At 39.5% G+C, this 27,393-nt stretch overlaps 1 protein-coding gene across 2 annotated transcripts in view; it reads left to right on the forward strand.

The window, feature by feature from the left end:
* The first annotated feature begins 5,807 nt into the window (after positions 1 to 5,807).
* Positions 5,808 to 27,393, forward strand: part of EDNRA (endothelin receptor type A) — a 34,358-nt gene continuing 12,772 nt past the window's right edge. Inside the window, exons 1-3 of one of the 2 annotated variants that reach the window (XM_006133843.4) lie at positions 5,808 to 6,008; positions 8,893 to 9,370; positions 24,692 to 24,819. In XM_006133843.4, coding sequence (XP_006133905.1) covers positions 8,969 to 9,370; positions 24,692 to 24,819 — 530 coding nt within the window. In that variant the 5' untranslated portion in view covers positions 5,808 to 6,008; positions 8,893 to 8,968. The remainder of the gene's footprint in view (positions 6,009 to 8,892; positions 9,371 to 24,691; positions 24,820 to 27,393) is intronic. The other variant, XM_014578935.3, reaches the window with a different exon arrangement.

Below are 27,393 nucleotides of genomic sequence, written 5' to 3' on the forward strand. Positions count from 1 at the left end.
TCGGGTCCTTAATTAAGGGTTTGGAGTTTATTATTTAAATGATTGTATTTTTCAAAAATATGGTGTTATTTTTATTAAATTAATTTTTATTTCAGATTTCTTCAAAAAGCATTGCTAAAATGTTTCCTTTTTTGTTTTTGGTAATTTTTTTTAAATGGGACTTCCATTAAGAGTATTTTTTTCTTCATCCCTATACTGTTATAATTTGCTATGTTTTAACAAAAAGGGCTTTAGTATACGTGATTTGCATTAAGATTTTATTTTAGCTTTCAAACTTTAAGCATTGATTTAGCTGTGCCAAAACAGAGCAATACTCCAAATTTCTCCACTTTATCTCTTTTTTTGTAAGCTTTATTGAGAAGCAATCCTACTGCAGGTTCATCCTATTTTTCAGGCTCACCGTGGATCAGTCTCCTTCAACATTCATTCAGTTATGTCAATTCTGAGGAATGTACTTGATTTGGTGACTCTGTCTCTTTTCTGTTTGACTGAACTAAGATGAGCCAAACAAATAAGATGAGAAAACTGAGACATTTGGAGTACTGCTCTATTTTGGCACAGCTACATCTGTGCTTAAGGTTTGAAAACTCCTCCTAAGTGGTAAGGGCTAGTGTAACCCATACAATTTGTATGGAACTTTTCTGGATGTTCCCTTTTATCAGGGTCCTCTACCTACGGTACATCGATGACATCTTTATGATCTGGACGCATGGCCAAGAAACACTGGAGATATTCCACAGAGATTTCAACAACCTACACCCCACCATCAACCTCAGCCTGGACCATTCTACACGAGAGATCCACTTCCTGGACACCACCGTACAAATCAACAATGGAAAATTAGACACCACTCTCTACAGAAAACCCACCGACTCATACAGTTACCTACATGCTTCCAGCTCCCATCCAGAACACACCACACGATCCATCGTCTATAGCCAAGCCCTTCGATACAACCGCATCTGCTCTAATCCCACTGACAGAGACCAGAAACTTCAGGATCTCTACCAAGCATTTATAAACCTCAACTACCCACCCAGAGAAATAAAAAAGCAAATTGAAAGAGCCAAACGCATACCTAGAAACCATCTACTTCAAGACAGACCCAAGAAAACCAACAATAGAACACCACTTGTCATCACCTACAACCCCCAACTTAAACCTGTCCAACACATTATCAATAAACTACAGCCTATATTGGAACAGGATACCATACTCAAAGAGGCTCTGGGAGACAGACCCATAGTCTCCTATAGACAACCACCTAACCTCAAGATGATTCTTACCAACCACCACAGGACATACCACACTAATACCAACCCTGGTACCTTCCCTTGCAACAAACCCCGTTGCCAGCTTTGTCCACATATTCATTCTGCTGATACCATTATTGGACCTAACCAAGTGAGTTATAAGATCAAGAACACATATTCCTGCGCATCCAGAAATATAATCTACGCTATCATGTGCCGAAAGTGTCCGTCTGCTATGTACATTGGACAAACATCTCAGACACTTCGCCAAAGGATTAATGCCCACAAAACAGATATCAGACAAGATCACAAAGAGAAAACAGTTTCTTGTCATTTCAACCAGAAAGGACACAGTCTCAATGACCTGCTAACCTGCATCCTACTTCAGAAGACATTCAAATCTGCACTTGAAAGGGAATCCTCTGAACTGGCATTCATGCTAAAATTCGACACCCTCCGCACCGGACTTAACAAAGACCCCAACTATCTTACACATTACAAAGATAGCTTCCCCAATTATCACCTCTAATACTATTAACTCACAGACATTTCCCCTTCCCCACCACTAATATCATTAACTCACTGGCATTCACCTTCCTTCCCCCCCCCCCCCCCCCACATCCCCCTTCTGTTCTGTACTGTGATTTGTCCTTTTCATGTGTGTTCATTTTTTTAAATTGTATCCTTTGGTATATATGGTTGTGACTGTTTTCTTCCATTATTTGATCTGAGGAAGTGGGTCTAAAGCTCATCATCTAATAAACCATCTTGCTAGTCTTTAAAGTGCTACATTGTCCTGCATTTTACTTCAGCTACCCCAGACTAACACGGCTACATCTCTACCACTATTTTATCAGGGAGTGAGAGCAAAGTACATACAGTAGTTTGCTTCATTCCTCATTCTGACTGGGGAGGGCAGGGCCAGATGAATCTGGACCTACCCTAGCTGGAGGACATGAACTCCTCCACTGGCTGCAGGGACTGGAGCTGCCGTGGCCATGGAGAGGCACTTCTCTCCTGGCCCCAAGCTGCTGAAGTGTCCTGGGGCAGCCTGTATACTGAACCCATATCTCCAGCCCCACCCCAGAACAATGATTTAAATGAAGCATGTATATTTTTGTTTTACTTTCTAATAATAATAATAGAGATAAGATCCCAAACAATGCTGCGTACATCTTCTAGTTAACGATACATTAATATTGTCACACTATACAAATGCTAGACAGGCTGTCAATAATAGAATTATGTACTCTGGTAACAACCATTTCTTTCTCTCTCCTCTTTTTATAACTTTATTATAATTTTTGCAGGAGAAAAAGCTTTCCAATACTATGAAATTTTCTTATTGTGCTTAATATTAAAAACATACAATTAAACACGGCACAACCAGGAGTATGTTGTTTGAATCTTCCAGAATGATTGGATTAGTTTATAAATTGGAACATACTTGTAAGATGAGTTTCTGGTCTCATTCGAGCACACAAGTTTACTCTTATTCAATAAGTTAGGCATAAGAAAAGGACAGTAAATGAACAGGATGTTCAGAATGCTTAGTAAGTCTATGAGAAAGATATAAATGGTATTTTTATAGGCCTCCTTAACGAATGCATAGTCTGTGGATTATATGGAAAGTGCAGACCGCACTCACTCTGGATAGTTAATGATTGTCAGTGCCATTTTTATAGAAGTTGATACCTAATAAAAACATATCAGTGACTCTAAGTATGTACCATAGAACTAATAAATATGAATGATTGAACTGCCTTTCATTTGGCAAACAGTATTGCCAATTTAATTACAGACCAGCATTAACTTAATGGAAAACATGTCTTCAGCTATGTTGAGTTAAGCTTGCCTGCATGACTTTGTAAATTTCAGGCTACTGAAGAGTTTCTAAACAACAGATTATACTTCAAGATAGTCACTATTTGTATTCACCAAGCAGGCAAACTGGTTTTTTTGCACTACCTGTTTGAACTAACTCAGATGGCACTGCTCTTTTTTCCATTGCTGTTAGCCAACTGAAAACTGTCGGTCTTTTCAGGATTTTAGAGACATTTCGGTTTCTTAGAATTTATTATCCAATATTCAGCACAAGTGCATATGAATTTCTCATATGATTTGGTTACCAAATCTCCATATTCTGTAGATTGTGTGGCTCCACCATCTTGATCCATTCTTCCTAATCTGTCCCTCTTCTTTCCTATTCTTTTAGAACTGCAAGTGTTAACACCCAATTAAGGGTTGCCATTTAGTGCTCAAAAAAAGAAGTTCACAGACAATTATAAAAATCTCGTGTAACCAACTGGGAAGGCAAAATTAGTTCTTGAAATCAAAATCTCAAAAGACGTTAGTAGGGCACTCAAAGACAACATTGCTTCGCTTTCATCGAGTATCCTATCATCTCATCCAGGGCTGGATTAAAACATCGACATTACAGACTTTTGCCTAGATGCAGGCTCTGGAAGTCATGTGACTACATCAAAATCTGAAATTTCATTTTAAAAAATGTATCCAGCCCTCTTGGCTTAAAAGAAGAGTTTGAAAACATGAACTATATATAACAAATACCATGACATCTGCATGAGTATGCAGAGAGCCTGAAGCAATGACTCCAAGAAGAGTAAACTGCCCTATTAATTTCAGTGGTGTATTACTTTAAGACCCACTGCTCAAAGTGCTCAGGTTGGGATGGGGAGGCCCCATCCCAGCAGAACATTCTTTGTAAGACTGTCTCACCTACCAAGTCAGGGGTACCTCAACCGAGTGCTGGGCTAAGTACCAGGCTATCCCTTGCTGCCCCCTCTGCTTCCCTATTAGACAAAGAGGATCTTTGCTGCTCTCAAAGAGACATGGGCCCTGATGCCATTCTTGGGGGTTGGAGAAAGGTCCTGATGACTCTGCTTCTCCCAGGCTACGTCTCCACTGCACCTCTCTTGTGCAAAAGACTATGCAAATGAGGCTCATATTAGCATATTGTCATGCTTCATTTGCATAATTAATTAGGGGTCGTTTTTGCGCAAGAGGCTTTTGCACAAAAAGGAGTTGTGTAGACGGCTCCTTTTTTCAAAAAAAAACCCCTCTTGTGCAAGAGCCATTCTTCCTCATTTTTTCAGGACGAATAGCTCTCACACAAGAGGGGGGGTTTGCACAAAAAGGAGCTGTCTACACAGCTCTTTTTTGCTCAAAAGCCTCTTGCACAAAAACGGCACCTAATTAATTATGCAAATGAAGCACAGCAATTTGCTAATCTGCATTTTATTTGCATAGGCTTTTGCGCAAGAGAGGTGCAGTGTAGACGGAGCCTAAGAGAAAAGTGGGCCCCTCTATTCTTGTCATACCAAGTGCTGGTAGACCCTGGGCCAGACAGGATATGTCCACACAGCGTATACAAAATGGTGGCTGGTCCATGCCATCCACCACAAGCTCAGGCTGCAGGGCTGTTTTAGTGCTCTGTACTCTAGGCTAGGGATGGAACCCAGACTCTGCATCTCTGTGGGGTGGGTGGAGCCCATGCTTTGGGACTCTGCCTGAGCCCAGAGAAATGTCTACACTGCAATGAAACATTCCCACAGCCCAAGCTCCACAAGCCCAAGTGGATTTGAATGGGCCAGCCATGCCGTTTTAGTTGTTGTTATGTAGACATACCCACAGAACCCTGGTTTGTAGTGTGCTTGCATTCCTGGATTACCTTCATCCGACACTTATCCTAGCCCAAGCTTTTTACTGAGCCTTAGGTCCTGGGTGTGGAAACAGGCACCTTCAGTGAGATAATAAAATTTTCCTCAGAATGAAAAAGGTTTATGACCATAAGGTGGGGCTTCTCAAACTTTTGATAGCATTGGCCTCATTGTAATAGAGAGGCTGTCTCATGGACACTGTCCCTTTCACAAACACATAACATCTCTGTGGCAGCTACAGTTACGCAAACTATTGCTCACCTGGAAGAGTAATACCAGGACATATTAGAAAACAGCTGTATTAGTATTTTCACTCACTTTTTTTATGTCAGTGAAATTTAGCAATTAGAAACAGGGAAGGGGTGATGTATTGGCCACCAAGCTCGCCATGGTTCACAGTTTGAAGAATTCTGCCTCTGGACAATCTGACTTTGGAAAGTCAGGGTTTTTTTTAAACATTTTACAATTCATATTTTAGTGACTCTCTTATAAGAGGCTTTTAATCATAACAAATGGGAACGTAGAAAGCAAAGGTCATGGAAATCTCCTGGAGATAATGTTTTCTCCTTGCTGTTTATCTTTCTAATGCCTCCTATTTCACTCATTTGTCCAGTATTTCAATAGGCTGCCCTGGGCTTCTTAAGTAGAAAGCTACTGTAGCGGATTTCTAAGCTCTATTGCTTAAATTAACCCAGCATTAGGGAGGAAATGGTTAAAGAACTCAGTGTTCCCTTGTGCCCCGGAGGCAGCCTTTGTGTTCAACATTGGCAGGGTCTCGGTCTCAGTTGGAGGTTTTTTTGGGGGGGGGGTAACTGGGGGAGGGGACAGAAATAGGGGACGTTCTAACATCTCTCTCTCTCTCTTGCTGATACAGTGGAGGTGGAGATTTCCAATCCCACCCAGTCACACTGAGAAAGGAGGTTTAGTAAGGCTTTCCCAAGAGAAGCCACACAGAGGAAATTCTCAGCAGCAGCCTGAACTACACTTGGAGTGAGTTTGCAGTCTCCTATGCACGGAACTGGGAGAGAAGCAGCTGCATGTTCCCAGGGTGAGAGAGCCTAGAGGGAGCTTCATGGTATGGTTTTATCACTTACTAAATGTGTATTAGTTATCAGGCATCTTATTTTATCTTTGCAACAAATGTTATTAACAACAAAAGTTTAAAATGCATAGAACATGTCAGATACCCTTAGCTGAAAGTGGTAATGCATCGCCCCTTGCATTTTGGAACTGATCTTTTGACAGTACTGCGAGAGTATTCTCTTTTGTGTTGGAAGAAGGGGAAAAGGCAGTTACCCCACAGTCAACTACACTTTGCTTAGTCTGAACTAGCCAGGAGAAAATTATTTTGTTCAGTATTTTTAATTGTAATTGCTTTAAAACTTTTGTCCCAATTAAGTTTATTAAATCCCATTTTAAACTTCATGTGCCTTTTGGCATTTTTAATTGAATGAATTAAATGTTAATACGTTTCAGTAGTGTTTAATCAATTAAATAAATCATTTCAAATTGCCGGGTTTGTTTTTAGAAATCTTGGCATGAGGATTGTCCTGATTTTGTTCTTCCTAGCAGAATAATTGTTGCTGGGAAGTTGGGTGTCTTCTTCTCAACATCCCATGCTGGCTATAAGAAATTTTGTGTACCATTGTGTTAATGACACACTGACACCACATGCATATGGCCTGTAAATGCAAAGAAATTCCTTAGCTATTCTAGATACTGACATTACATAAATAGAATGGGTTAATGTTCATTACAGAGAGTTAACACAAGTATTATTGTATTGCACATAAACAGGGGTGCTACTGCATTACTATTACACATGCATATCGGCACACTGAAAACAAACACATAGTAATGGAGGATTTGTCAATGGCTCCATATCTTGAATATGTATATCATGAATCCATGTTCTTGGGAATTTTTTTGGTTTTGGTTTTGGTACCCCTTCAAGAAAAGTTTCTTTTTGGGGTCTTAGGTATTTTGTTCTTAGTTCCTCAGGTGGTTTGTACAACTGCCATGTTGATATCACATTTAAGTGGGATACAAGTAATATATCACATTTGCACCTAAAAAGTTCATAAACCAAGAAAGAGAAGTTTAGTGACATGGTTCAAAGCATAGAACTAGCTGTAAGAAAATCTGGATTCTATACTTGGCTGCATCAGATTTGCTGTATGAACAGATCAAGTCACCACAACTGTCAGTGATTTAGTATTCCCCATTTGTAAAATGGTTGTAATAATAATAATGTATTAATAATAATATCAGACTGACAAAAAATATTGTTAAGCATGATTGAGTTTTACAAAAGTGCTTTATAATCCTAAATTGAAAGCATTGCAAAAAAATTGCTAGTGGCTCTGAGGTGCCAATAGAACAAGCATTTTTAAAATAAACTTAGACAGAAATCCAGTTCATTAGTCTTTAAGATCAAATAACAGACTAGATTATGATTTTAGCTACGCCAGTGTAGCAGGTTTGAATTTGTATCACTGAGAACAAACACAGGCATTCATATACCCTATGCAAAATACACATACACACACATGTGCTCCTATTACGCACTCATGACTTTTTACATACCACCTACTGGAATGGAAGAACATAGTAGGTAATAGTACTAAAATATTGGTAACAAAGGCCCAGTGTCAATGAAACCTCTCTCATTGCTTCCTACTGTAAATTCTTCACTGTTATTCTTTGTTTAATAATCCTTTAGGGAAAAATAGGAGGGGAAGCTCCCCATATACTTGAATTAATTAACTCTCTAATTACTTCATTAACTAATTCATTACCTCTGCAACTCCTTTATTCAGGTTCTCCTACTAATAGTATGCAACTTTCTAATCTCCTGTTTGGCTCAATGCTGCTCTTGACTTTATCCTAGTAAATACAGGGATGTCTTGTGAGAGTTTGTCACTGAGATGAAGGGAAGGGGGAGAAATTTTTGGTGCTTGAAAGTGCGCACTACACTTCACAAGAGAACCCTAGAGAGGTTTTTCTGTAACCTGTTACATGATGCAGCATTCCTAATAGCGATGATAACCATCCTCTTCTGCAGTAGGTAGGCTACAGACTTTTCTATTAACTCGGGTCACGCTTGTGAGGGAAGAACATCCCGCTACCAATGTATCCTTTAGAAGCAGCAGATTTCATGGGGTTTTCCTTGGGATTCCATGCCAAGTATTATGTATGAAGTATCTATCATGTTTGCTTTTTTACGCATTTATAATGGGCTTATCTATGACTAAACATCTGAACTTGGGCTGTACTGGAATTCTGAAATGTCCAGGATACATTTCTACTAGATACATATGTAACAGATTTAAAAGCATTAAGGGCTTGATTCAAAACCTACTGAAGTCCTTATGAGTCTCTCCACTTACTGCTGAAGGCTTTGGATCTGGCATTAAAATGAACTACCTAATTCATTAACTGGATTTGAAAATTATATATAAATGTAAGAAGCCAGCTAATTATTAAGGTAAAGAAAAATAGGTCTCTACCATCATTGTTGCAGTTCACCAAATATTAAAACTAATAATAATAATAAATACATTCTGGCCTTAAACAATTAATTATGAATTTAGAGTTGTGGCTTTCTTATTTAGTAGAATTTAGCTACGGAAAAATGTAAATGCTAGTATCCATAAAGTATCTGTAATGCTGCCAAGACACCACATTCTGATTTACTTCACTTGGAAGCCTAAGTCTTGTGACAAAACTCTTATCCACCACTTGCTGTCTGGAATGCTTTATCCCTTATGTAGACAAATACTCCTACACACTTTTGTGATATGGCAGCATTTCTTTAGCACTAGCCTTCAAATGCCATGGGGATTTTCTGTCTCATTTTGTAATCTATTATTCAAGATAGCTGCAGAGGCACTTCTTTTGAAATGAGAAATAAAATTATTGTTAATCTGTGCTTTGTTTATGTTTGTTTCTCCATGTAGGTGAAGAAGTGAGAAGGATCACAGTGAAATATTGAAAACTATTTCATTGAATGTGGCTGCCATTCAAGACTTCAGGATGGAAAGCTTTTGTTTAAAGGTCGCCTTGCTATTTCTTGTGGCTGGATGTGTCCTCAGCGACAGTTCTGATGGATATTACGCCAATCTGAGTGATTCTGGAAACTACTTGACCACTTACTCTGGAATAGAGCCCAGCTTACTCCTTACTACTATCCGACCTGTGGTGCCCAACAAAACACTGTATTGCGCCCAAAGGACTAAAATTGCGGCCACTTTCAAATACATTAACACAGTGATTTCTTGTATTATTTTCATCATTGGATTGGTTGGGAATGCAACTTTGCTGAGGATCATTTACCAGAACAAGTGTATGAGGAATGGCCCCAATGCGCTGATAGCTAGCCTGGCGCTAGGAGACCTTCTCTATATTGTCATTGATATTCCTATCAATGTATATAAGGTAGGAAGAAACAACGGCTACACTTTAACTGCTATTCTTTAACAAGTTCACAGCGTGTTTGCTTCTGTCGCTGCTTTTCTACTTATTCATAAGCAAAGTATAAAGAAAGGTAAACAGTCTATGTTTAAAAGCAAACGTCAAGACACCATTTTTAGGTTTCTCCTTATGAAGATAACAGTACATCTTTTTTTTGCAAGTTATTCTGACCTGCCATAGCAAGGTGTGTCTTTGTGTATTTAATAGCAACTAGTTACAAATGAAATCTATTCAAATTTGATTTTGAATGGTGTCCTTCAGCAACCTAGCAAAGGGCATACTTCAACAAAGAGAGCAGCGTTTGAAAAGACTGCCATTCTCTTTATGAATCAAATTGATAGCAACTATTTTGGAAACACATCCTATTTTTCCTTTGTTTATATCGAAAATATTCCCTATGATTTACAATCTTTCTGGGATGACTTAATAGCCCTTCTAGAATGTCAATAGAGTTGAGTGTTAAGGCTTGAATTTATCATTCATGGCAGAGAGTCAAATCAGTTTGGGTGCATCTACACTGCACTGTAACTTGAAATAAGATATGCAATTTGAGCTATTTCACAATAGCTTATTTCGTCGTTCGGCACTGTCTACAAAGTGCAAAATTTTGAAACAATGCACTATTCTGAAACATCCCTTACTCCTTGTAGAATAAGGAGTCATCATTACAGGAACGTCAGAATAGTGAGCTCGAAATAACAGACTTGTTGTGAAGAGGTGGAATAGCTATTTCTGGATACTCTGGTATCCCGAAATAGCATTGCAGTGTAGACATGATTGTTAAGGTCACGTATATTTATATCTAAAAATTGTTTCTTAACAACTAGATTTATCAAAATACATGAAGGATTATAAACAACTCTTTTAAATATAACTACATTATGTCGTCCAGCATAGATTTAAATGGAAGTAAGCAAAAGCACAAAAGTCTGCCTTTTATATTGTGTTGTACATTTACTGACCCAAATTTGACCATAAACTTGAATGATTATATCACTTGAAATATGTTGTGGGCTGGAAAGACAGAACTACAATTAGAAATAGATTTTAAAAAAACATGTTTTAAATAAGCAAAAAACTCTCATGGGCCCTAATCCAGTTGCTGTTGAAGTAAATAAGAATAGGACTGGAACCTAGTTATTTCTCATGAGTATCAAAACATTTGGCTGTTATTGATACTTGCCTAAATGTGTTTTAGAAACCCTTGAAATATGTTTGTAAATTTTTTCTCACTTTAGCCAAAGCAAACACGTTACTAAGGTTATTATGACTATTCTTTCCTTAGGACCTCAAAGAAGGCATAACAACATACAATAGCACCTTTCAACATTTTTTTCCCTACTTATGGATCCCTAAAAACTTTTGAAAGTAAATAGAGTCCCCTTTGGAAATTTTAGACATGACATACAGACCCCCAGGGCTCTGCCAAGCACGGGTTGAAAACCACTGTTCAATAGGAACAGCCACCTTTCGTGGAGCCCTTATATATATTCTGCAAACCCTTGAGGGTCCATAGACTACCAGATGAAAACCAGCTATAACATAAACAATTTAACCCCCAAACATTTTGGCAAATTTTGGATTTTGTTCATCTCACTTATAGATCTTTTTTCATGAATTAAAATATACAGTACATGCCTAAAGGGGCCTAAAATGGGTTTTAAAATAAAAAAGCAAATAGCTCAGATTTTGAAAATAACACTCTTTAAAAATGTATACTGTGATTTATAATTCGAGGCGTAACTATAATACAGGTGTACCCACAACAAGGTTACTCAAATATAATATATATGTATGAAATAAGATACAGGGTCTGTTTCTTATCTCATTTACACTGGTCATAATTAGAGGTTATTCCATTTAAGTTACGTTGGTTTTAAATGAGTGTGACCAGAATTAAGCCAAAGGGGTGGTCATAAAAATGCATGTGTTATAGTAGAAGTTGGTAGCAAATACAGGTAGATGAAAATTTTCAATTTAATTTGTTTTTCAACAGAGAGATACAAATTTTGCAAAATTGAAATCTTCTATGGCAATAGTTTAACTTTCCCAAAAAATGCACAATTTTACATCAGGAAAATCAAAATGAAATATTTTGTTTCAGGTTGAGCTGACGAGCTCTCTGTAGCTCAAAAGCTTGTGTCTTTCACCAACAGAAGTTGGTACAATTAAAAAAAAATTACCTCACCCAGCCATCCGTATCTCGAAACCTTGGTCCTGCTGTATGCCATGCATCATTATGAAGCAGCTTCACAGACTAGAACCACCACACAAAATACAAACAAAAGGCCCCTAACTCACACTATCAAAATACTCTTCTGGCTCTTTTGGAAAACGCATTATAATGTTTATAAAGTTTGTGGATGATACCAAGCTGAGAGGGATTACAAATGCTTTGGAAGATAAGGATAATTCAAAATGATCTGGACAAACTAGAGAAATGGTCTGAGGTAAACAGGATGAAGTACAATAAGAATAAATGCAAAATAATCCATGTAGGGAGGAACAATCAGTTTCACACATACACAAAGGAAAGTGACAGTCTAGGAAGGGGTACTTCAGAAGGGGATCTAGGGGTCATAATGGACCACAAGCGAAATATGAGTCAACAGTGTGACACAGTTGCAAAAAAAAATCAAACATAATTCTGGGATGCATTAAGAGGAGTGTTGTAAGCAAGATATGAGAAATAATTCTTCCCCTCTGTGCTGCACTGATTAGACCAAAATTGGAGTACTGTGCGTCCAGTCCTGGGCACCACGTTTCAAAAAAGATGTGGAGAAATTGGAGAAGGTCTAGAGAAGAGCAACAAGAATGATTAGGGGTCTAGAAAACATGACCTATGAGGGAAAACTTAAAGAATTGGGTTTCTTTAGTTTGGAAAAAAAGAAGACTTAAAGGGGGCATAACAACAGTTTTCAGGTAACTAAAAGGGTGTTACAAAAAGGAGCGAGAAAAATTATTCTCCTTAACCTCTGATGATAGACAAGAAGCAATGGGCTTAAATTGCAACAGGTGAGGTTTAGACTGGACATTAGGAAAAACCTCCTGTCAGGGTGGTTAAGCACTGGAATAAATATCTTCAGTGATGGGAGATTCTATAGCCTTCCTAGACAATTTAAGAGCAGGTTAGACAGACATCTGTCAAGGATGGTCTAGATGGTGCTTGGTCCTGCTATGAGGGCAAGGGACTGGACTTCTCAAGGTCCCTTCTAGCATTCTATGTAATTAGAGACTGTATTTGAAATCTTTGTCTCATTGAAGTCAGTGGGAGTTTTGCCATTTACTTTTCTGGTGTTAAGAATTTCATGCACACAAGGAGCAGAATTAAAGTTGCATTATGGTTAATTCTGCCATGTTTTAATTTTTGAGTGTTTAACTTTGCAACATGAATTAGTGGTTGAAATACAACATATTATATACAGGCACTCCCCGGGTTACATGGATCCGACTTACATTGGATCCCTACTTACAAACGGGGTGAGGCAACCCCGCACTAGCTGCTTCCCCCCAGCAGACCAGGGAGACGCGAAGCTAGCACCCCTCCCCCAACAGCAGACCAGGGAGACGCGGAGCGGCTTTTCTCAGCAGACACCTCAGCTTGAGAATAAAGGACTGAGGGAAGTGAGGTGTGGGAGAATAAAACTGAGCTCTGGAGAAATGTTTGGCTAGAGTTTCCCCTACAATATGTACCAGTTCCGATTTACATACAAATTCAACTTAAGAACAAACATACTGTCCCTATCTTGTACGTAACCCGGGGACTGCCTGTACTTAGAAGCCCGAAGCATATTGTTAGTTGGCTGGGCAAATGCACTTGCTGTACTGTGCTTCACTTCCCTGTGGCTCCTGCCACCACAAGGAGTGAGGGGGCATAACTGCTGCCGCCGTATGGTACCAGGCTGCCATTTGGCATCAGTGATCCCCAAAGCTGCCTCCTCGAGGGATGGGATGCCATCGGGGGAGAAGGCAGGATGATGTCGGGAAGAGGTAAGGTTTGGGGGTCAGTATCAGACAACACCCCACCTCCACCAGCCTGCCGAGAGTCCCAGACTGGATTGCACAATCACTCCAGCTGGGGGTGGCCCTCAAGCCAGGAGTCTGAGACCCCTTACATATAGGAATCCTAAAATCCACAGCAGCATCTAAGTGCATTCTGATAGCTACAAGATTTTCTACACTCTCTGTTTTGAAGTAAATTTTAAGAGTCTATATTTCAGAAGTCATCTTCATGATGAGCCATATAAACTCAGGCAAAGCCAGACCAGTTGGAGTTGGAGGGGCCAGAACAGTTTTCTGCTGTAGATAGTATTAAATTGCTTCCATGACAAATTAAGACAACACAATCTTTTATGTATAAATGATTTCAAATGTTTTATAAGTTATAGATCTGATCTTTCACTGTTTAGTTAGGCAAATTGCCCAAAACATCAGAGTGCAAATATTTATCTTGATAATAAGACTTCCACAATTAGGTAACACAGGATAAAAATGTGTAAGAGATTGAAACCTTCATAATTTAGGACATTAACCATACAGTAAATCACTGATCCTAAGAATAAGTTTCCTCTATAGGAAAGTTATTCCATTATTATTCACTCTATCAAAAATCTGTTTCTTTTGAGTTTCTTTGTATTTATAATGCATATGCAATCATGAACAATTAATTAATCTAAATGTATTACATTCATAAAATGTAAATTTCAAATGCAGCAAATCTACTAATTGTCAGTCATATGCTATTATAAAAAGTGAAGAACTGGGTATATTTTTCTATAAATCTGATCAAAATGTTGGAGTGTGGTTTGCAGGAGATAAGTTTCTGGATGCTCTCACAATCTGAAGTTTTATCTCTTCTTGAATAGTCCACCACTATAATTCCAACTGAGACCCTTCCTGTAACATGTAGTTTGAACTAATTAAACATGAAGTAATACTGCAAACATAGGGGAGATTTATATATATCATCTGAGGATCTGGCCCTTCATGTTTAGGTTTTTTCTGATCATGCCCTGATAGTAAGTTGGACTCAAAGATCTTCTAGAACTTTTTTCTCTCTCACTGCTATTATCCTGTAACCTCTTTTCCTCATAAAAACAAGAAGTCCTGTGGCACCTTAGAGACTAACAAACATATTATATCATGAGCTTTCGTAGGTAAAACCCTCTGCAGTCTTTTCCTCATGACTGACTTCCCCCAAAACGTTCTAGCAATATTCAGTAATGATTTCTGAATGGCCTAAACCCTTACTGACTGAAACATTGGTCTTATGACAACTTTCAGTTTTAATCAAGTTTATATTGTCTTTACACTACTTGTACCCAAATCTCTCCCCCCCTCCCCCCCCCCCCCCCCCCCGCCCCAGGGATCTTCTGATGCTTATAAGTCCATGGGAGTTACTTGTATGTAGCAAGGGAATAAAAAACTGGATCATTATTTTTTGTAAAAATTGCTGGAGCAGTGAACATAAGGGCTGTGTCTAGACTGGCCAGTTTTTCCGGAAAATCAGTCGCTTTTCCAGAAAAACTTGCCAGCTGTCTACACTGGCCGCTTGAATTTCCGCAAAAGCACTGGCTTTCTACTGTAAGAAATCAGTGCTTCTTGCGGAAATACTATTCTGCTCCCGTTCAGGCAAAAGTCCCTTTTGCACAAAGCTTTTGCACAAAAGGGCCAGTGTAGACAGCTCAGATTTGTTTTCTGCAAAAAAGCCCCGATCGCAAAAATGGCAATCGGGGCTTTTTTGCAGAAAAGCACGACTAGATTGGCACAGATGCTTTTCTGCAAAAAGTGCTTTTGCGAAAAAGCGTCTGTGCCAATCTAGATGCTCTGTTCCGAAAATGCTTTTAACGGAAAACTTTTCTGTTAAAAGCATTTCCGGAAAATCATGCCAATCTAGGCGCAGCCATGATGTAAAATATGGCAAAGTGTTAAGGATTTAGTCGTATGTGATGGGGGTTAAAAAAAGACTTCACAAATATTTATTATTAAAACGTAAATAAAATAGTCTAAAACAACTGAGCTTCCATGGAACACATTCTGTTACAATTTTAACATGGGCTGACCATCCAGCCTATGTGTCTTTTAATGTATATTTAAAGCAAAGAGCTAATCATTCAAAAGTAACCTAGGAAATAAGGTTGATGTATGACTCATTGCCTTTCATTTAATAGTTTTAAACTCTCTGGACCATTAGGTTACATACAAATGATTACATGATAAGGGAAGACGCTCAGAAGGAGCTACCACCGCTGCAGCTCTGCAGTTTAAATATAGTAAGAGCTGGGTGCCCAGGCAGTCTGGATCCTACTACATTTAAACCGCAGAGCCACAGCGGGGAAGCTCCTGAACCTGCCACAAGCCGGGACTCAGCTGGGTTTGCTCAGTCCTGACTCACACCAGGTCAAACAGCCCCTGTCCACTCCCTGCTGGGACCTCCCACAGACAGGAGCTGCTGCCAGAAGAGCTTCCCCTGCCCCCCCTTAGAGGCAGCAGCATGGAGAGAGGCAGGTGACATCACGGAGATGGTGCTGGGAGAGGCAGGCTTTTAAGCAGGGAAGGGGGAAATGCGGTGCTAGGGGGAGAATGCAAGTAGTTGACTTGACTCCCCGGGGACTTACTGGGGAGTCAACTAATTGACTATTCTTTTACATCCCTAATGGCAAATGAAATTTAATGTGGATAAGTGTAAAGTAATGCACATTGGGAAAAATAACCTCAACTATATGTACTGTATGATGGGGGCTAATGTGGCTACGACAAATCAGGAAAGAGATCTTGGAGTTATCGTGGACAGTTCTCTGAAAACTTCCACGCAGTGTGCAGCAGCGGTCAAAAAGGCAAATAGGATGCTAGGAATTATTAAGAAAGGGATAGAAAATAAGACCCAGAATATCTTATTGCTCCTGTATAAAACTATGGTACGCCCACATCTTGAATACTGTGTACAGATGTGGTCACCTCACCTCAAAAAAGATATTTTGGCCTTGGAAAGGGTTCAGAAAAGGACAACTAAAATGATTAGGGGTTTGGAACGGGTCCCATATGAGGAGAGGTTAAAGTGACTGGGACTTTTCAGTTTAGAAAAGAGGAGACTGAGGGGGGATATGATAGAGGTATATAAAATCATGAGTGGTGTGGAGACGGCCGATAAAGAAAAGTTATTTATTAGTTCCCTAAACAGAAGAACTAGAGGACACCAAATGAAATTAATGGGGAGCAGGTTTAAAACTAATAAAAGAAAGTTCTTCTTCACACAGCGTGTAGTCAACCTGTGGAACTCCTTGCCAGAGGAGGCTGTGAAGGCTAGGACTATAATAGAGTTTAAAGAGAAGCTAGATAATTTCATGGAGGTTAGGTCCATAAAAGGCTATTATCCAGGGGATAAAATGGTGTCCTTGGCCTCTGTTTGTCAGAGGCTGGAGAGGGATGGCAGGAGACAAATCATTTGATCATTGTCTTCAGTCCACCCTCTCTAGGGCACCTGGTGCTGGCCACTCTCGGCAGACAGGATACTGGGCTAGATGGACCTTTGGTCTGACCCAGTATGGCTGTTCTTATGTTCTAGTCACGCCAGCATCCAAACCTCAGCAGTTTGTGTATAGCAGCATTAGGCTGAGTAGTGTGAAAGGCATGCCTCTGGTAAATAGCATGTGACCAACCTGTGGTAAATAGCATGAATTCTCAGACTTTTTCTTTCTACTGAAGGAAGTCATGTTGTGGTATTCCTAGTTGACAATTAGCATTTCTGAGCAACAGAAATTCTGAATGTCAGGTGAGGAGCTAAACCAACCTATCCCTAGCTAATGCTCAAGGATTTAACTCAAAGTCACAGGCTGTGTCTAGACTGACCAGTTTTTCCGCAAAATCAGCTGCTTTTGTGGAAAAACTTGCCAGCTGCTACACTGGCCGCTTGTATTTCCGCAAGAACACTGACAATCTCATGTAAGATTGTCAGTGTTCTTGCGGAAATACTATGCTGCTCCCGTTCGAGCAAAAGCCCTCTTGTGCAAATCATTTGCGCAAGAGGGCCAGTGTAGACAGCACAGTACTGTTTTGCGCAAAAGAGCCCCAATGGCTAAAATGGCGATTGGGGCTTTTTTGCGCAAAAGCGGGTCTAGATTGGCACGGACGCTTTTCCGCAAAAAGTGCTTTTGCGGAAAAGCGTCCATGCCAATCTAGACGCTCTTTTCCGAAAATGCTTTTAACGGAAAACTTTTCTGTTAAAAGCATTTCCAGAAAATCATGCCAGTCTAGACGTAGCCACAATGTTTAGTATTGGTACACTTAGCTGGGTTTCTTTTTTCCCCCATCACAATTCATACACTCCACCATGCAGATGACAATGAAACAAAATGAGTCTTAAGCAAGTAGCATCACAAAAGGGGATCCTATGCAAAAGGGGTTCAGGACAAAGCCCACTAAAAACACAAATCTAAACCCTACAATTCTTACTTGGGTGAGAAACTCCCATTTAAAGCAGGATTTGGCAATACATTTTTCCCATTAAGTATTAGCCCCTTTAGGAGTAGAGTGCATACAGATTACATCCCAGCTTCCACTCAATGCTTCTAAGAAGTAGTGGCTTAATACCCACAAATTCTGCAGAACTCAGTATATTAATGGTCAGAATGTGCGTAACTCTATGGATGACTGGGAGAGCAGGGGAAACATGAGTCTTCCCTTCCTGATGCCTGCATACAATGGCCTCGGAGGACACAGGATTTGCTCCATCCTAATGAGCCTAGTGGCACAAATCACCCCAGAAAGATCAACAGGGGCCAGTACGAGTCAGGATCAAGGATCTGTCTTTCCCACGTGCTCTGTGGGAGCAGACTACAGCAACCTAAAGAAAGGGTACAACCCATATGCTCCCACTGCACTCCAAAGAGTTGTGGTACAATCCCTACCAAAGGTCCCTATGTGGGGGTACAGAGTTTCATCATCTCTTACTCACAGCTGTATATCATAAGCCATACAGAGACCCCTTAAGCAGTAAGTTCTCCTCACCCAGCACATCACCAATTCCTCCTTTTTCTTCCTTCTAAAATATGGTGTCTGTGGATTTCTAAGTGCATTGATCACGTGTAGAAGCTAGGTGCCCTAGGTATAACAAGAATGTGTTTTAGAATGTTCTCTGTTCCTTCTTCAATCAGTTGAAATAGTCAGATAACAAGGGAATGTTCCGACTGTGCATATCCAGGGTTCACTGGTTCTGTAGCAGTTCGTTAGCAATACTGTCGCTCTCTTTTAGCAACATACAAAAGGCAACACAGTTGGAAGAAAAATAAAAGCAGCACTTTGCCTAGGGACTGAAAAAAAATCTTTTCAACAAACTACCATTCACACAAGCATACCTAACAGATAATTTCTCTGAAGAAGAGCAGCACAGCTTGAAGTACAGTACACCTCAAAAGAAGGGGACGTTTGCCAACACCATAGACCATATAAAAAGAGCAACTAATCATACTGTGTAAACAATGAAAATATCACCAGGGAGATATCTAGAATTGTAAAGAATGCTTTACCACTAGGCAGACTTTGTAAAATAATAGTACAAGAATTTTAGAGAGAAACAAACTCAAAAACTTTAACTGCTGTTTGCTTCAGAACCAGGCATTCGTTATCTGCGCTTTCAGCATCTCTGTGAAATGTAACCTTTCTGCTTCAGCGTGAGGCCTGTACATCCGCATCCATAGTTACATCTCACTGCCTAAAAGGGAAGAAAAAAACAGTAGGAATCCAACTATATCATTGCCAGAGTCCATGTCGCTCACTGCCATCTCTGCTTAGCGGGACAAAGGGGATTAAAATATCTGAAAAAATTTGGTGGGATAGTGCAGAGGGGAGGAAACGTAATGGCTTTACTAATACTCCCTACTTCTCCACATGGCCTTTCACCCCTCACAAAACCTAGAGACAGCTCATTGTCCTCACAGAAAATGGAATAGGAGGAGCAAAACTAGCAATATGTTCCCTGCAAAGAACTGAAGTATGCATTGTTTAAAGTTAGTGTTGTTTGAAGCTCCAGGATTTCTGATCCCCTATAAAACATGAGGGGTGACCACCCGTGATAGTATACTCACCCAGAAGTGACTAGTGGACGGCCAGAGAAAAGATGGCTGGTGTCCTGCTGTATGGAAATCTACAAATTAACACTGGGATAATGTGGGTCCCATATTAGATTAACTCCCTGCTTCCCGTTCATGCTCCCTCCACTAATCTCACAGAGCAGGGAGAGAGAAAAAAGCAATATGGCTGTTGAAGAGCTAAAGATATTTTCTATTAGTTTGTTTTCTTCCATCCAGTTTTGGGCAGGAGGGAAATATGGACCAAAATCATCTTTTTTATTCTACAAACAGCAGAGCTGTAAGCAAAAACATCACATTACTCTGCTTCTAGCTGCATGGATCATCTCAAGGGTTTTGTGGCTTTTTCAAAATAAGGGTCATAATAGCAACTTGTGACAAGCAGCTTGCACTTCCAGAGGTACAGCTGTGGGAGTCTTCGATGCTTAACAAAGCCGCTTAGCTCTCTTTTCACAAAGGGGCAAATCCAGCCCCACCTCCACAGCAACAAGATCCTTTGGCCATGAAACCTACACTATTCCACTGCATAAGGGGAAAGGTCCCTATGTCAAAAGCACAGACCCTCTGTGAAACAGAGCTCAGCTTCGGGGTGCGGGGGGAGAGCATGAGGTCATGCTGGCAGGGCCAGGTTGGCATACTCTGAAAAATGGCATCCTCCGTGTGGCTAACCTGACAGGTACCATGTGAAGTCACAGGAGATGGGGAAGGGCTCAAACCATGCCTAGAAATACCACAATGTCTGGTATTCCAGCCACCTACACCTACAGCGCAGAACAGAGCCATTTCATATCCAGAACAAAATGCAGGATATGTACTTGGTCCTAGGTTCAAGATTTACCTATGTGCACATGTACTTAGTATATACATATATAATAGGACTATAACATTCATGTCTGTTAGATTGTAAATTGCTTGGGACCTGGACTATGCGTCTGGTTTTTATCTGAATTTCATACAGCAGTTAGCACACTAATGGCACTTAAATAGCAAGACCAGCAAAGTAAAACCAGCTGAGTGACATTTAAACATTATTCCATTGGAATGTTTTCAACACTTCTGCCTTGTTTGCTTCAATACTCCAGAATAGTAAGAAGGGAGGGGGATACTCTGGAATCTGTGGCTGGCTGTTCAATTTTTCTGAATATAAAGAGTAGAACCTTGAAATCACAGTTTCTGATTTCACTGTAAAAATATGTTGTTGACGGCACTTGGTTCTGTCTTAGGAATTGCACCATAGCTTGATTTTACAGACTACCCTGTGACTGTGAAATACACAAGGGGAAAACATGTTTCTTTTGGGACATGTCCTGTAACCTTCGAGACTATTGATGAGATTACAAGAAATAGAATCCATTTGACAGTGAGGCTTAAAACATAGGTCAACATAAGTACAGCGATCACTACGGGGACTACGTGGACACAGCGGCTGCGGACACTGGCATGATTTTCCGGAAATGCTTTTAACGGAAAAGTTTTCCGTTAAAAGCATTTTCGGAAAAGCGTGTCTAGATTGGCAGGACGCTTTTCCAGAAAAGCACTTTTTCCAGAAAAGCGTCCGTGGCCAATCTAGACGCGCTTTTCCGCAAAAAAACCTCGATCTACACTGGCCCTTTTCCGGAACAGTTTTCTGGAAAAAGACTTTTGCCCGAACGGGAGTAGCATAGTTTTTCCGGAAAAGCAGTGATGATTTTACATTAGATCATCCGTGCTTTTCCAGAAATTCAAGTGGCCAGTGTAGACAGCTGGCAAGTTTTTCCGGAAAAGCGGCTGATTTTCCGGAATAACTTGCCAGTGTAGACACAGCCAGCTTGCGTTATGGAGAATCAGAATGCCAGGAGGGATAGTGAGCCTGATTCTCCGCTTGTTCCTTGAGTGCCATTATACATACACTGTGCACAGACTATACATATGCAAGGCAATGAGATATCAGGCCCAATGGGGCTAATTTCATCTCATGCTGATGTAAATCAGAAGTAATTCCATTAAAATCAATTGATCCAAAGGATCATGCAAAGGATATAACTCCTGCTGAAGTTCTTAGGAGTTATTTGTATCCTGTTGGGAAACTGGAAGAATAGAGGCCATTGGATTGCGCTGATATAACAATAATGCAAGTGCAAGTAGATCTACTGATTCTAAGGATATTTGAATAGGAAAAACCTGACACCTACTCTAAAAGGAAAGTAAGAAATTCATAGCCAGGATTGAATAATAATGGAAACTACCCACCAAAATAACTGCAAAATTAGTCTGTAAATGAAATAAATTAATTATGATCCCAGTGATCTTTATTAAAATCAACTTAAAAAGGGATGTGAAATGATTCCATAGTAGTGTTACTTCAGCTAAGGAAAAATAGAAAGGAAGAAACAAAAGAAATAAAATACTTTTCATCTTGCAAAAGGAGAGATTCCTAGGGAGTTGAGAGGAAATGTACATGCTGCAACCAGGACAGGGTCTCATTGTGAAAACCAGTGACTAAATGAACCTTTTTCAAGTACAAGACTTTTCTTTTTGAAGCCAATGTTTGCTTTGTAGTAGCAGAGTTTCAGATAGTCACTACAAAATACAAATTCGTTTCCACTAACTCTTAAGTGTTAACTCTACTGGTAAATAAATGTTTGGATGACTTGATGGCTAAAAGGATTAATAACAGCAATACAAACCTTCCCACATGACAGTGCCACTTCAAATCCTACCTCCAGCAGTAGGAAGTAAAAGCTATTGTTATTTGGTCCAGATCTAAACACTGAGGCTTGGTCTACACTAATGGGGAAGTTGACTTATGATACGCAACTCCAGCTACGATAATTACATAGCTGCAGTTGACATATCTTAAATAGTGTTTTTGGGCTGTCCACTCAGCAGGAGATCGATGGGAGCAAACACTCCTGTCAACTTCCCTTACTCCTCATGACAAGCAGGAGTACTGGCACTGACAGGGACGCCCTCTCAGTTCAAATTAGCGGGTCTTCATTAGACCCACTAATTCAAACACTAGACAAACCTTGACCTGAATTTCGCAGTTGGAGCCATGTCTCCATAACTGGCTGGACAATTATGTTGTGGAGCATTGGAAGTGAAAAATCTTACAGATTAAGGCCTTCCATCTTCAACGGCTGTTCTTTGGCCTCTGAAATGGACTGAAGGCCTCATCCAAGAGAAGAATTATTAAGAAAAAGCAAATATATACCTGGCAAATATTTGTTAGAGAGTGCCATTCCATATAGAATAGATTCTTGCTGGCTGCAGTAAAATGGTCTTCTAGGGGTTAACTGGGTTATCCAGAGTATTATGGGTGGGAGCTAGACTCCAGGAGATTTCCCCCTACAAGAACATACCCTACTATAGGTAGAATATGTTTCCTGTGCACGTAATGATTCCTTTACAAAATTGAAGCTTGTAGTTTGTTAAATACGTTCTGTAAGTTCAGCTAGGATCAGAGGTCAGTACATTGCTAGTGAAACTTAATCGTTTCATTTATTATTATTTACAATGGCTCAAACTCAAGTCCTATTAGGATATCAGTGGGGTGTACATTTTCATGGAAGTGAGAAATAACTGAAAAGATGACAGCATTCTGTCTGCTGAGGTTTGGTTAAACACAAGTATGCTGCTCTACTGATCACATCTGGAAGTGTTGAGCATTTCTTGAGGAAGTGAGATGCTCAGAACCTTGTAGAATACAACAACAAGCAGAACCAAGCTTATATTCTAAACCTTTCCAGCAGCAGAGAGTATTGAGACCTGGGATTTTTGGTCTGGGTCCCTCTCTGCAGTATTTACATAGTTTATATACAGTTAAAGGAGAAAAGATTCCTGTTAAAAATGTACAAATAGGATAGTGTTGTTTACCATGGAACTTGCAGTCCCATGATCAGTCTGCTTTAGGAGGGGAAGGGTTTGGATTTCTAGAGAAACATGTCTTTGGCCATAGAAAATGTAAATGTTCAAATGGAATGAAAGGTCTGAACAGATAAAATATCCCTCCAAATCTGAGTAATCAGAGACCCCCACAGTTTTTTTGAAAAGTGTCACTTCAAACATTTGGAAAAAAAAATGTTGTGCCCAACATTCTTAATACAGTGTAGCAGAGTTAATATACAAGGTTATTCCCTGGTTTTAAAGACAACTGCACCAATAATGGAGTCTAGACCCTCTTGTAGTTCTAACACACTTTCCTTTTGTATTTAAAAGGCAAAAGCACCAATATTCTGGCTAATTTGTGTGTAGCTGTATAACAGAAGAAAGTGATTCCTTGGTCCCATCTTTCACCATTGTGCCTTGCTCAGAGGTAGCTCCACTCTGACATACCAGAATTTTTTTGATTGGAAGAGCCACAATTGTGTATTTTGTGTGCTTAGCAGATCCACAGGAAATGTCATGAAACTTGGGATTTCATTATCAATTCTCCTAAAGTCTGCCCCAGTTCACGCTGTGACTGGCCAATGTTTAGAACAAGGCTGGTGTCATTTAAGATTTTCAGTCAGATTGTGCCTAACCTGTTCATATGCATTATATTTCTATTGTATATATAAGATTCTTTATAATACAACCTACTTCAAAGAAGCGAACTAAGTGTGATTAATACAAGGTTCAAAGCTGTGTACGCATCTTTATTTGTTCAAAGAATAAATGACAGCTGGGATAGAGATTACTGTTGGCTCCCTAATCATGCACATGAATCAATTTATTCACGTATTATGTTAATACATCCTACAGGAAAGAAATGTTATTCCATACTGATGTCAGTCATGCATACACTCACAAGCCTTTCTATTGTCACCCACCACAACTTCAGCTCATGATCCTATATATTTGTTAGTCTCTCAAGTGCATCATGCCTTGAATACTAGACTCTAGGCCAAATTCAGCCCCGGTGAAATCAGACACAAGGGGTTTTGCACCCACTTATATCTGGGCAGGGCTGAATTTGATTATTTGTAGTAACAGAGACTGAAACATTTTAGGAAGGGATCCTCAGAATGTTTATGTTTAAACTGTCTCCTTAATTCCTTCATGTTTCTACAGTGTCTGAATTATCTCTCAGCTTCATTCATTACCAAGAGAAATGCTTAAACATAAAAAATGTTGGGCTATTAGGGCTGTGTCTGAAGACAGGTCATTACTACCGTCTGTTACGTATTCGCTGTCTACATTGCAATTCAAAGTTTCTGATTGTCTTATGTCCTTTCTTTAGCTTCTTGCTCAGCGGTGGCCCTTTGGGGATTCTGATTTCGGGCTGTTTCTTTGCAAATTCCTCCCCTTTATACAGAAGGCATCAGTGGGAATCACAGTCCTCAATCTCTGTGCCCTTAGTGTGGACAGGTATAGTATTTCTTATCCTTTTGTTGGGCACTGTTCTCTGAGACCTTTCACTTGTAACTGTTCTAAAACTGAGAACACTGAATGGTGTGGCTATGCCACTGGTCTGCTTATTGTACATACTCTCAAAAATATATAAGATTTGTTGTATGGCAATTTACAGGATTGTTTTAAAAAAATGCCTGAACTAGAATCCCATTTTTCCCTTCAAAGGACAAATAACTTGCTAAAGTTATTGTGGGAAGTGATCTGAAAGTACAACACTAGAATCAAGCAATCCCCAGATTCTAACCCTGGCTGACACTTCCTTTGTGGCCATGGACAAATGTCTCTTGCCCAAATTTTCAAACCTGGGTCCCTAAAGCACCTAAATCCATATAAAGGCCCCTAAATAAAAGTGTCCTTATTTTTAGGGATTCACTCAAAAAGTATCCAGTGCTCCTGCTGATGTCAGTACAGGTCCCATTTGACTTAGGTAAATGGGGTCTGATTTTTAAAGAAGTTGAAGTTAGTGGTCACTTTTAAGTACTTAACTTTAGACACCCTCATTTGAAAATTTGGGCTTAGCCTTTCTGGGTCAATTCCTTATATCACTGGGGTTAATCCAGTTTTACTTTTGAATCTCACCTATATGTTTGTTTGCCCCCCACATAATGTGCTCTTGGCAAAGGATATAAAATGAGCATATTGATACCCTGGTGAAGAATGCTAATGTTGAGAATTAACAACACGCTAAGATAGATTCTTATATTTCAATGAAAAAGAATAGGGTTCTTGGAGTGATTAATTAGTTAATGTTTGTAAAATATTATATCAGTAATAACTGACTGCAGTGGAGTTACTCACAATTTACAGCAGTATTAGTGAGAGTAGCATAGGGCCTAATGGGAACACAGTACTCAGAATTTGGCCCATAGACTATACATTCCACATATGGTGTTGATATAGGAGCTGTTCCTTGGAGCACTCTCTCACGATCTCACATTTCGACTTCAAAAAGTTTTACTCTGAAGCAAGTATCATTCCCACATCATTTGGGAGATAAAATTATTTTTCCAGTGCTCAGATTGAGTATTTGGATGGAGTTTTATAGGATTTTTTCCCCCAGTTTTGGTGTTCAATTAAATAAATAGGAATTAAAGCACTATGTTAAGCTCCCTTTCAAAGACAGATACTACTATGTCAATTGTGGATTATGTAATTTTTTATTGTGCATCTTGTTTTCCATGTTGCAAAACGAAACCAACATTATTTTTTGAGGTGCTGCTTTACGCCTGGCATTGTTACATTAACATAATGTCATTTCTTATATATGTGGTCAAATTATGAATCAAAGTTATCTATATTTTCAACTAGGACTTGATAAAGCAGGGAATAATTAAAATAAGCATGACTTACATAAGAAAAGGCTTCATTTATTATTGCCAAATTAATTAATTAATGATCATATGCAAAGCACAAAAGCGTGGATTGCGGTATAATAACAGTATTAATGACAGCTATTAGTATATTGTTATCAGAGATTATTGGACATCTTTTGTCATCCAAAATAAATGTATATGTAAAAACAAATCAAGAGGTTGTTTGTTATGAACTTCCAAACCAGGGTTAGCAGCAGAAAGAACTCTGGAATTGTTGAAACCACATAGCACGCTAAATGGATGTATTCCAGTAAAATATAAGCAATTAGCACTGTAAATTACCAAAACAAAAACTGTATTTATTTTTAAAAGTAACAAGCTAAAAAAAACCCTTGGACCTCCTTTGTCATATTAAAAGCCTTTTTAAAATACAAAATAAATCTGAGATCTTACTGGAGAAGAAGCCTGAACATTGATTCAAACTCCAGCAAAATTCTCTCTGAAAGGGAGGTAAAGACAAAGTGTCGCTGCTTTTAGAACTGCTTCTCCAGAGCAATACGTAATCAAATATCAGGAAAAGTTATACATGGCCATTTATAAAACAGCTTTGTTTTATGCCTCCAGCCCCACAGTTGGTGTCAATTACACATGCCTCCATGATTTCAAATGGCAGAACTTAATGAGAAAAGAGCCCATGTTCCACATCTTTGGTCACTATTGCACTTCTAATCACCTTCAGGGATGTTAACCCTGAAAAGTTTTAATGTTTACAAGAATTTTCCCTAGCTTTGTCTATTATGTAAACCTACCCATTACCCATGTCTAAACAGAAACGGGCCAGCATAAGTGGTGTACTAAAGTTTAACTGTTTATGCCCAGGGGGAACAATGCTGCTCACATGTGGAGAGGGCTTTTAGAGGCTGGCAGACAGTGCCACATGTTTGTCCTTCAAAAGGGAACACACATTTCTTGCAAATCCCTGTCAGGCCTTTTTAAACTCTGATTCATGGTGATGACTACAGCTTGAGTCTGTCTGACTGTAACTAAAGCTATGTCTTCAGTACTACCTATATTACCAAAATTTAGGTCACTCAGGGCGGTTGTCCCCACTGTGCTTTTACTCTTGCCTTGTCCCAAACAATGATCTGAAGATAAAGAGTGAAATTAAGGATTTTTTCCTCTATGCAGAAGGACTTTTTTAGCCTTTACTGCATAC

This window comes from Pelodiscus sinensis, chromosome 5, assembly GCF_049634645.1.
Source record: "Pelodiscus sinensis isolate JC-2024 chromosome 5, ASM4963464v1, whole genome shotgun sequence".
Classification (NCBI taxonomy): Eukaryota; Metazoa; Chordata; order Testudines; family Trionychidae; genus Pelodiscus; species Pelodiscus sinensis.